Source organism: Sinocyclocheilus rhinocerous, unplaced genomic scaffold, assembly GCF_001515625.1.
Source record: "Sinocyclocheilus rhinocerous isolate Xijiao unplaced genomic scaffold, SAMN03320098_v1.1 scaffold504, whole genome shotgun sequence".
NCBI lineage: Eukaryota > Metazoa > Chordata > Actinopteri > Cypriniformes > Cyprinidae > Sinocyclocheilus > Sinocyclocheilus rhinocerous.
Genome location: NW_015645076.1, coordinates 877,280 through 889,279, shown reverse-complemented (window position 1 = coordinate 889,279; position 12,000 = coordinate 877,280). Strand labels below are relative to the sequence as shown.

General features: G+C 37.0%; 1 protein-coding gene across 1 annotated transcript; it reads right to left on the bottom strand.

The window, feature by feature from the left end:
* Window positions 1-1,060: 1,060 nt before the first annotated feature.
* LOC107705545 (protein cordon-bleu-like) lies at window positions 1,061-10,681 on the bottom strand. Its single transcript, XM_016508862.1, is given in 11 exon segments — window positions 1,061-1,458; window positions 2,590-3,800; window positions 4,110-4,251; window positions 5,482-5,502; window positions 5,505-5,574; window positions 6,509-6,730; window positions 7,037-7,143; window positions 8,105-8,330; window positions 8,596-8,794; window positions 8,884-8,990; window positions 10,558-10,681. Coding segments are annotated over 9 exon segments (2,100 nt in total). The 5' UTR covers window positions 8,976-8,990; window positions 10,558-10,681; the 3' UTR covers window positions 1,061-1,458; window positions 2,590-2,779.
* Window positions 10,682-12,000: the final 1,319 nt, after the last annotated feature.

Genomic DNA, 12,000 nt, shown 5'->3' with positions numbered 1-12,000 from the left:
TGCTAACAATCACTAAGGATTTCAGAGTCAGAAGTCAGAAGTAAGAAAGAGCTTTATTACCAAGTATGTTTACACACACTTGGCGGCAGGAGCTTCCAGTGCAGAAGAAAGTATGAACATAGTGCAAACATACATGATAGTGCAGACATACATAGGAATTACACAGTAGAGATGGAGTATAACACTATAAGAAAAACAGACAATTAAATAACGCACTATATACAGAAGTAGAAATATAGAGAAAAAACATGTAATTGTTTAAATGTAAGGATTTCAGAGTCAGAAGTCAGAAGTAAGAAAGAGCTTTATTACCAAGTATGTTTACACACACTTGGCGGCAGGAGCTTCCAGTGCAGAAGAAAGTATGAACATAGTGCAAACATACATGATAGTGCAGACATACATAGGAATTACACAGTAGAGATGGAGTATAACACTATAAGAAAAACAGACAATTAAATAACACACTAAGTAGTAGAACTATATTTCTACAGAAGTAGAAATATAGAGAAAAAACATGTAATTGTTTAAATTAATGTACAGATGTTATTTACAAGTGTGCATTTTACAAATGTACAATTTTCAGATTCTATTTATAAATATGTCAGTTATGATGGACAATGTACAGTATAGTTATGAATGTTATCAATAAGGATTTCTTACCATTCACAACATTTTAACATCATGGTCGCATAGAAGAAGAGTCGCCATCATATATGGTGCTTCATGGAGGATCCATTGGTGAAAAAGTGATGTAATGCAAAATTTCTCCAAATCAGTCCTCATGAAGAAAGAAACTCATCTAGGCTACATCTTAGATGGCCTGAGGGCAAGTACATTTTTTTATTTATTTATTTTTTCCATTTCTGGGAGAACTATTTCTTTAACATCACAGCACCACCCACTCTGACTTTGCTTTTATATTTTTCACTAAATCTGAATGATGAAACGCTTTGCCTGAAGTTTACAAACAAATGTTATTTATTTATGCTCAAAAATACAAACAACAACATGTAGAAAACTGTATCCTGGCAAGAAAAAAAAAGACTTCAATTCGGCAATATAAGCCTTCATTAATATACAAAAATGTGCACATATGCATGTTTTTACCCCAAGTTTATTCAGTGGGGGCAAAGTTTACTCTTGGCACAATAAGGTTCCTGTTGAGTCAATTAAAAGGCTGGAAAAATACTACTTTCTGAAAGGATCTGTGAAAATCAGTCAGGAAAAAAAAAGAAGAAAAAAAAAAAGGAAAATACAGGTAAATCTTTCTGAATGTTTTTCATCATCCAAAATATTCATAATGCCAAAACACAGAATCAAATAATCTTATGATAAGAAATAGCGGTTTTAATATAGTAGTTTAATATAGTGTGTCCTCCTGTTCATTCTGGTGAAGAACATCCTCCACATTTAAGCCAAATGAACACTGCCATATTCAGACTGGCCATCAATTACCTGGAGAAAACAAAAAATAAAACTCAAGACACCATAGTAAGTCCCAGCATTCTGCAAGACTCATACTGGCAGTTATATATTTTCTGGAGCCAGGTTTGAAAGCCAGATCCAGGTCCATTTTTAGCTCACGTCAGTCATTCAGAAAGCCACATGCAGTACATTGTATGGTTGTGCACAGAACATACACTTACTCCACCATCAGTGATGGAAGTTACATGTTCTGTTGAGTTATTATTAGACTGAGTCATCATTTTAAATTTCATAAAGACATACAAAACACTGATACTCATGCCGTGAATGCTGGAATGCAACAAAAACTATAAACATGCAACACACAAAAACATGCTTAAAGGAAGGAAGATGCCCATTAAATAAACAAAGAGACTATTATGAGTGTCAGACATCATTTACATTACAAACTACACATACATTACTCATCCCTGACCCAGACACACCTTGCTCTTGTGACAATGCACTAACCAATACATCTGAAAGGGGCCTTAACATCCTTTTCATCCTGTTACGTTTCCTGGCAGGTGACAAAAGATAAACTACACTACTGTTCCAAATGCTCACTAGCTGCGTTTATTGGATCAAAAATACAGTAAAAACAGAAATATTGTGAAATACTATATTATTACAACTGAAAATGTATTTTAAAATGTCATTTATTTCTGTGATGGCAAAGTGGAATTTTCAGCATCATTACTCCAGTCTGCAGTGTCACATGATCCTTCAGAAATAATTATAATATGCTGATTTGCTGCTAATGCTTATTATCATCAATGTTGAAAACCGTTAATATTTTGTGAAAAACATGATTTTTTCCCCAGGCTTCTTTGATGAATTAAAAGTTCAGCATTTATTTGAAATGTAAATCTTTTGCAACACTATAAATGTGAATTTACTGTCAGTTTTGCAGTTACTTTAGAATGGTAGTGTATGTTTCAGTCCAAGAAGCTCCATTAAACGTTGGTGTCAACAAGTTGGTTGACAATGCAATGCAAGGACATCAATGTAATTTGGCAATTACTGTCCGTAATTGACAACAAACATAAAATGTTCACCCTCTCATTAATATTAATAACCTTCTATTAATATTTCAGTGATGTCTTTAATCAGTTTACTCACTGTGTGTGTGCACGGGCAGCTTCCGTCTCCTGGAGCAGTTGGGATCCAGCCCTGGTTTGGAGCGCTTAGCCTTCTGAAATACAGCCAAGGCGAAAAGAGACACTGTTGCAGGAGGGTAGGGGTCAAAGCTTGAATGTGATTCAGATAAAAAGGAAGTTCTGTGAGGTTCAGGATCAAAGCTGCAATGGTTTTAAGCCCTAGAGATGTTCAGATCAGTGTTAGTTTGGGGAGAGTGGGCTTTTGGTGTGCCGTATTGTGGATAAGGTGCATATTTGGGCTTTGAGTCTAAGTTTGCCCATTGGTCAAGGTCTTCATCACAGGTCTGCATTTCTTGCTCGCTCGAATCCTCTTCATTTTCACCATTATTCTCATCCCACCAGACAGGTGGTGGAGGTGATGGGAAGTCCATTTCTTGTATTGTTTTTTCTTCTTGCGTGTTCGTAAATTCTTTCTGAATCCTTCCCCAAACATCTAATTTTTTCATACCATCATCACCACCTAGAAACTTCCTTCTCCTCTCTTTGTATTCTTCTACCCAATCCTTTTCTTCTCCAGTTTCCACCAATGCATGCTCTTCCATCTCCTCTTGCTCCACAAGATGTGTATTTGGATTGACTGGTGACCTATCAGCAAGTTTCGAAGGGTTAGCCCAACTGTCTTTTAGTTCTAGATTGTTCATTGTGCTGCCTAAATGTTCTAGATCACCGAGGCCTCTTTGGAGTGATTTTAAGCTCTCAAGCTCCATGTTTTCTAGATGAATACATTGGTCCTCTTCATCTTTAAGTTCCAAATTCTCACTCTCTACATCTGTACAAGCTGGATTCTCTTGCTTCACATGCTGTAGATGTAGAACCTCTAATAAGTGCTCACTTTTATCTGAACGCTTGCACGCATTTCTGAAAGGTTCAGTTGTGACTGCTTCCAAAATCTCTGTGGTGGGGATCTCAAGAGCATCTTGGTCTCCAGGGCACAGCTCTTGTTCGGCTTTAGCAGTGTCGGGTGTCTGTAAGGTTAGTGGCACCTCAAAACACTGCCTGCTCTGCTGACGTCTCTGGGGAACCACAGTGAAGGTGGTCAAACCTTCTCTCTCAGAGGGGTTTCTCAGCAGCTGACAGCCAGAAAGTGCCTTAAGCTCAGCCTCAGGGGTGTGATGCTCAGAAAACAAACCTGTAGAAGAATCTTCTGCTAGCTGATTCTGGGATATAGAAGAACTACAGAGAGAATTGAAAGAAAGATATTGAGAATCAGTTACTTCAAGAAAATAAACAGTGATTTAGTTTCCTGGTTGATATTATCTGGCTGAAACATCCACACAAACTATTTGTACAGCGTTTTTCACAACAGTTTCAAAGCAGCTTTACAGAAAACTGTGACATTAATGTTTATAATACCTATGTATTCATGCTGTATTGTCACATTTAGCAGATTAGATCTATGCAATAAGCAGACGTTCAAAAGGTAAATTTCTATATTTCTAAGGAAGTGCAAATCAAGAAATGAATTCAGCAAAATGAACATACTTTACAGAAGATAGGGTTCTCTGTTGCCGTGCCTGCAGAGATTCTGCAAGTTCACTCATTACTTTAGCAATTGCAGGGCAGCGGTCAGCAATGCAAGCTCTGTATTTGTCTGAACTCTTGTCATCCCCTTGAGCTTCCTCTACTGAAGCGAAACAAAGTGTTATGAGAAATACACTGTAGTGTTTTTTTGAGTGTGTCTTGTGCTCATCTGTAAAACCATCTCATCTGCAACCTATCACTAATATAGCACCTTAGAAAAAAACAGCACAGCGTACAATATGTATTTTTATTGAATTTATTCAAATATGAATCAGTATTAGTAAATTGAATTTCAAAAGTTAATTTGGCAACAAAAAAAAACTAACAAACCAAAAAAAAAAACAACAGCAAAAAACAAACAATGAAATTCTGAAGAAAAAACAAAAGACAAGCACACAGAACGTTGATGACAAATATAACATTAAAAGTATTCTAAGAAAAAGCAAAACGGCAAAACTAAACAGCTTTAATTAGAAATGTTGATTTATTTGTGGCTGATGAATTCATTTTTGAATTTCTGAATTTTGAATAATTTAAGATGAATTCTTAAAAGCATCCCTTATGACCCCGACGTGTTTTAAAAAAAATTTTTTTAAGACATTGACATTTAATAAAGCTGAACCGCAGTTACGTAGATAAAAATATCAAACACTGATTACAACCATCTTGGGAGCTGTGGCTCAAAATCAAGGCACAATTATTGTGATAAAGTGTTACAGATTACACAAACACTGAAATAACTTTATATTAAAAACATTAGAACCTACAAACTACAATGAAATCCATCTGTCTAAGGCATAAATTGACTGACTGTTATTGACCTGAGTGTGCATTACTTTATCCTCTAGAATTGTCTTTATACTAACTAACAAGGTGAAAAAGACTTCACATTACAGTTTAAAACAAGAGGGAGTGACATTAAGCAAGGAAGCCAATTAAACAACAGAACAAGACTCAACAAGAACTTAAGTTCAGTGCAACGTGCATAAGACATGAAGGCTATGTAAAGACACAGAGAACAAATAGCCCATCACCGATGAAAGCAGGAACAGAGATGCATGCATGGAGGAGAGGAGGAGGAAAGGAGACTGTGCTGCCTGTTAGGCGCCCCCTCCTGGTAGTACAGTGTAAAACAAAAGCAAATAATTAATCCAACATAGTTGGCAAGCGTAGACAAATACAATTGTTTCTCACATTTGTTCAAGCTTGATTCTATGCTGAAACTGCATATACTTGGCCTCTAGGAAACCATCACTAGCATGCACACAAGTATTCACAAATGCTTAAACATAGAAAACTAAAAGAACACTTATGAACAAAAATGAATGCATACCTTTGTTATCTGAATCAGATGGGGTGGGGGCGGAGTTCACCGTTTAGTCCTTTTAAGGGAGGACTCAGTGGAAGAGATAGGACTGAGCTGACCCTGAGCAAAGCACAATGAGGTTATGATTGGAATAAAATACTAACATAATGCTTAATGCGTACTGCATAGTAAATACTTAAAGTGGAACAGTATACATTATACAATTTTAAACCATAATATACTGTAGGTGTCACATAACCTCATTACACTGTAGTTTCATTTATTGTTAAATTAAATTCTGTTTGAAAATGTCTTAAATTTTGGCAATCAAGTAATGAGTAAAATATAAGTTGTAAAAAATTGCAGCTGTTATTACAAGCTCATTCGTCACAGTGGGCATTGAGGGTCAAACTGAGTACATTGCACTGTGGGATACTGTAATTCATTCTGTTTTCTTTTTTGTTATATACTATATTTTTTGCAAATAAAGTAGGTCTATATAGTATTTCAAGCACAAAGAAAATCTGAATATTATGAGCAATATACTGTATATACTGCAAAAAAAAAATAGCATGCCATTCAAAACATGCCACAGAACCATACACATACAATTTTATTTTAATAGTTAGCCTACTGTTTAACAATAAAACTGGATTCTGATCAGTAGAACTCCACATTCCTGCATGCCAGTGTTGTTATTGTTAACTAAAATTTCAATTCAAAACGTTTTAATTGAAATAAAGCTGAAATAAAATAAATATTAGATGAAAAACCTGGAATACTAAAATTGCTAAAAATTAAATAAGAATGCTAAAAAGCTAAATAAGAATATTAAAAAAAAAAAAAATTTATTTACCAAAACACAAGAAATAAATACAAAAATTAAAATGAAGACTGAAAATATAAAAACAAAGGCTAATTCAAAATATCAATGCATACTATAGTAGTATATAAATAATACTAAAATAACACTGATGCCTACATATATGAATATTGGATGGCCAATGGTACAGGTTTGTTTAGACTGGTATGGGGATGCCCACAGCATTCCCACCTGTTTTCCAGTAGAGTCACTCTCTGATATGTCTGAAAAATCTCTGGTGGTAAGTCCACAAGTGACACTCTGGGACACCGTCATAGGAGGCTGTGGAGCGCGTCTCTTCTTTGGCATGTCGGCATTGACCATGGGTAAGGTTAAGTGGCCATTAACACCGTTCACCCTGTCCGCACATTGACCGTTCCTTTCAGGAGAGTTTGGAGCACTGCCAATCACAGCCTGTAGAAGAAGAAGAAGAGAGAAAAAATAAATAAATCACTGAATATGTTGAAAGGAGTCAAATATTACAGAAAAGGAATATTTTTTCTATATGCAAGCTGAATTAATGTTCAAAAACATGAGGCAAGATAAACAGATGCAAAGGAAAGCCGAAAGATAAACAGATGCAGAGACAGATGGGTGGACCGGCGCAAGTGTTTTACAATGTTACAGTTTGGTTATGATATTTCCCCCATCATTTCCTAAATATGACAACCAGCAGGTTGCACAGACTGCTAAACCAAACAGACTGACAGGTGTACAAACCTGCTCAGGTGTTTTCTTGTTCTTCTTGAATAATCCAAAGAAACCTTTGTCTCCCTTCTCCCTGTGGTTCTTTTCTTTAACAGGGGATTTCTGTTCTTCATCACCACCTGGACAAGCACAAAAGAGCCTCTTAGTTCAAACAAACTTTTGTGGACAAAGCTCAGCAGTGCGGAAATTGCTGGTGCAGCACTATTATATAAAGATAACAATTACATCTTTTTTGTGATACAAAATGCAGTTGCTTGGAGTTTGGTACCTTTATGAGTTAATACAGGATCAACAGGATTGTTTGGTACCACTTTAAAAAGAAAAAAAACTTAACTGCAAGACTAATATTACTTCATTCACATATTTAAATACGTAAATGCAAGCAGATGCCTTGTTCAAAAATCATAAACATGGGGTCTCATTCACTAACTGTGTATTTTTATGATTTTGTGTGTGAAATCTATGTATGAACATTTTCATAAATTATGATTCATTAATAACTTTCATACAATTGATTGCAATAAAAACATAGCAACTACATGTTTCCTCTGCATAAAAACATAAAAGGTTATGTAGTACACAGAATATGGAGATGGTTTGGGTGTTTAATGCAAATGAGAATTGTGGTCACTCATTTGTGATACTCCAAAATCATTTACATCAGGGGTCACCAGACTCGGTCCTGGAGGGCCGGTGTCCTGCAGAGTTTAGCTCCAACCCTAATTAAACACACCTGAACCAGCTAATCAAGGTCTTACTAGGTATACTTGAAACTTGCAGGCAGGTGTGTTGAGGCAAGCTGGAGCTAAACTCTGCAGGACACCGGCCCTTCAGGATCAAGTTTGGTGACCCCTGATTTACATAATAATGAGGTTAAAAACAAATTCTTGCGAATTCAAAACTGAATTATTCATGCAATTATTAGTGAATGAGACCCATAATGTGTACTAAACACACACAGTATGTACTGCACATTGTATGGTGTTTTGAAATTAATATGATACAGTATGCAACATTGCCACTATGTCACTACGGTGCTTGTACACTGCCCTATTTTTCTTTCTTTTTTTATTTCCTAACCTTTAATGTCGTTGGCATACAGCTCCCTGATTCCATAGTCATTGAGTGTTTTGGTGAGATCCAGAGGTTCCTCTGATTGATATGTCCTCAGTAAGATGGTGGCATCAGGGTCAAACTCACACTTCTCACACACTGTGGGCATCAGTTCAGCCAGCGGCACTGTAGGATTGACCCGTACTACTGCCTTATGGGACTTCTTGTAGTTTATCAGAAGACGAACTGTTGCCTGGAAAATTCAATTTTTAGATAAATACATTTTTAATGACAGGTTAAACGTGACTTAAGACCCTGTGCCCAACACATGGGTGACCTGAAAGTATGACCATTCAGAATCAGCAAGATACTCTTGTTTTAGGCACCAAGAGGGTCCAAATCCTAGATTAATTGCTTGATATTTGACAAAACCGACAAAATTTTTTATTTTAAGATGAAATGGTAATCAAGGTAAAATTATGAGATATGGATACAATTAAGCTTTCAATAAGACTTACCACAGGAACATGAGGTTTCTTCTTGTTATCACTTCCTTTAGTTTGCAGAACAACTCTTTCAAATTCAAGAGAGCCAATAATGGAGCTGGGTTTGAAATTGATGTGGTTTTGATTTGTGGAAATAAGCTTAATGACATGATCTGATGGAACGAGATGGTGTTGAGCACACAGTGTAACCAGAACATCCATAACTGGTTTACTGCAAGCACACACACACAAGTGAATTAAAATATGACCCGAATTGGTGAAAATGTGCAATATCACCTTTATTTTTTCCCTCTCGCTCACCTGCCATGCACTGTGGCTGTGGTCTCCTGTCCTCCTGGGAGCAGTACAGTCAGAGTGATGTCCCTGTCCATGAGATCTTCTTTGGGATCCATAGGTGTGTTCTGTAGCTAGTATGAAAGATAGATGACACTGTAGATTTTGGTTTTCCTATTGATGAAGCAAAAAAAATTGATGGGTCATTCAGTTGGAACACCCTACATTTATCCAAGTAGGAATGATATGAGAACCCATCTGGATTTGCCTTTCTGGAAGTAGTTCTTTGGAACAGAGACAATTATGGCATCCACTGTTACACACTCATGGAAGAATGCTTTGTGATGAATCACATCACCAACCTGTGAAAAAATCCTCTCTGTGTCTCAGCTACGGCTGTGCAGGGGAAATTTCCAGATATGTTCCATTGACTGAATTTTCTACTGTGGGCTCTGTTAGACATGGATTGGAGCAATACCTCTGTGATGTCTTAGCTTAATATTAGCTTAAACAAACTTTTGTTAATCTTCAACACATCAACTGCCTCTAAGCCCCTCTCCAAACAATATTTAATTGTTGAAATGTATATTATCATTTTAGTTTTTAATTATATTAACATGCATAACTGTGTGCCACAATTTTCTCACAACCTCCAACACAGCAAAGTAAATAATTCCTTATACATTATTGCTCAAAAGTTTGGTGATCTTTCAGTAATCGTTTTACTGAAATTAAAACTTTTATTTAGCAAGGATGCATTAAATTGAAATGAAGTAACACTAAAGACCTGAACCTGAAGGATCACGTGACACTGAAGACTGTAATGGCTGCTAAAAATTAAGCTTTTCCATCACAGGAATAAACTACATTTTAAAATACATTAAAACAGAAAACAGTTACTTTACATTGTAATAATATTTCACAATTAATGCAACCCTGTTACCAATCCTGGAGTAGCCTATTTTTTATTTTATTTTATTCAAATCTTCTATCTTCTATAATCTACGCAATTACACAAATCAAAGTTTTAAAGTGCATTCAGGCATGTTCTAAATTTTGATAACAGTGTTGATAAAGCCCTGTTTTACCCTGTTCGTTGACCGTGCCATTAAACACCAAAACCAAATGACGTCCAAATCACAGCTGATTTAAAAACTCCAAATTGGACTAAAACAAGTTGACTGAAAATGGACTTTAATTAATCAACAGCTATTCTGAAAGTGACGAAAATTAAAAATAATGTTGGGGAGCCAACGCCTTTGGGTGTGTATGGTGCTCGTTTGCTGGAGCGTCACGTTTATCATATCTGGGCGTGAGCTTTACCTCACGCCTCCCTGCCGCTGATCATCGGCGCAAAGCGGAGAAATGCACATCAACCCATGCGTATTTCCAATGAGAACGAACTCGACAAAAGCCTAATAAAACGCCAAACGCACGTGGCCATCCAATGTTCAGTAAGGGCACACAAAAACACACATTTGGTTTTTATATGCGGAGACATTTAACCCATACATGCTCATTTAAACCTTCGTTTGTTCGCAAATTGCAATTTTAAGACTTACGATACATTCACAACCTTAAAAGGTTTGTTATATCGCAGCAGGATTAGCTTAAGTACTATCAGTAGCTCACCGACGCGCACGTAAAGTTTTGGACACAATTACGCAATGTGTGGCACCTGTATCTTATTCAAGCCCTTACCTGACTCCAGTCCTCTATAAGGGGGTTCTTCCAACAAATGCCATTTAAAAACAAAAGGAGGACTAAATGACCAAAGCAACACGTGGATGCAAAGACAAGCTTTGGTAATCCTCTAGTAGTTTTGTCCGTAGCCTACCTTATGGACATGCCCAGTGCTGTGACATCAACAAATCTGTTTCCTGTGCGCGTGTGAGAGAAAGAGAGAGACAGTGATATAACATTCTGGTTTTAGGCTATTGAGTTGACATGATTTAGATTTGACTTAAAACGCAAATCAAAATACTTTTTGTTGAGGAGCAATATATGACAAAGATATATTTTGTTTGTTAATAAGTGAATGTGGTTAATGATGTTAGTCAATAATGTCTTAAATGTTTGAGGGAAGCTGTGTGAGAGAAAGGTGGTATGTGGGCATGAATGAATCAAGCTACTTGTGTTGTGCTAATGCACTAGCAATCTTCAAGAACTGGCGGCTGATCACATGACGGATGAGTAATCCGCTTATTGTGGTTGTCTGTTGTCTCAGAGTGTGCAAAACAGTCGGCTGCAGAAGTTGATTCATTTCAACACGTTTTTGCTTGCTCAGTAGGGCCACACAGAAGTGCAGTAATTTATCACTTTCATACAAGAGGAAAACTTATTGGTATTAAGCACTAGAGGTTTCTACTCTCCACAGCCCTGAGGAACACGGTCAAGGACTCATCACAGTAATTATGTAGCATCTATGCTACAAAAATGCTTCAGTCATTTAAAGGACTGTGGGTCCATTGTATCAAAGGAACACACACAAAGCAAGATGCGCAAATATAGCCTTGTGTGTACATGTGTTTACATTTCACGTTGATAACATGACCTCGTTCCCCTCGCGGTGGGTCCCAATGCCATCTCTCCGTGTGTTTATTTCACACATCCTCTGACCAGCGGCCAGCTCCACAAAGAAAAATCAGACCTTGAATCTTTTCTCAAGTGTCTGTTTGAGTTTCAGGTCATGTGTCTATTCTGGCATCTGAACAGATATTCATGAACTTGTGTGTGTGTGTGTGTATTTAGTGTCAGAGGGTGAGTAGAGATATTCAGCAGACCTATTCTAATGAAGGCATGTACTGTCACACTTTAGTGCTAATGTAACCAGTAGGGGTTCAATCTTCAACTGGCTGGCAGGAGCCGCCACTGACAGGTCACGTGACCTGCCAGTGGGAATCAGACTGGCAGCTGCCACCAGCCACTGGCAGATCACATGACCTGTCAGTGGCGGCTCCTGCCAGCCAGTTGAAGATTGAACCCCCTCTCAATGTAACTGCTCTGTGTGTACTTTATAATTTAGGGAATTTTATTTATTAGCAAATATAGACCTTTTTAATCTAATGAAAAAATATAACACTGTATTTCTCTTAGAGGAAGAATTCAATTCAATTTGCATTTACAGCACTTTCATTTTTACGG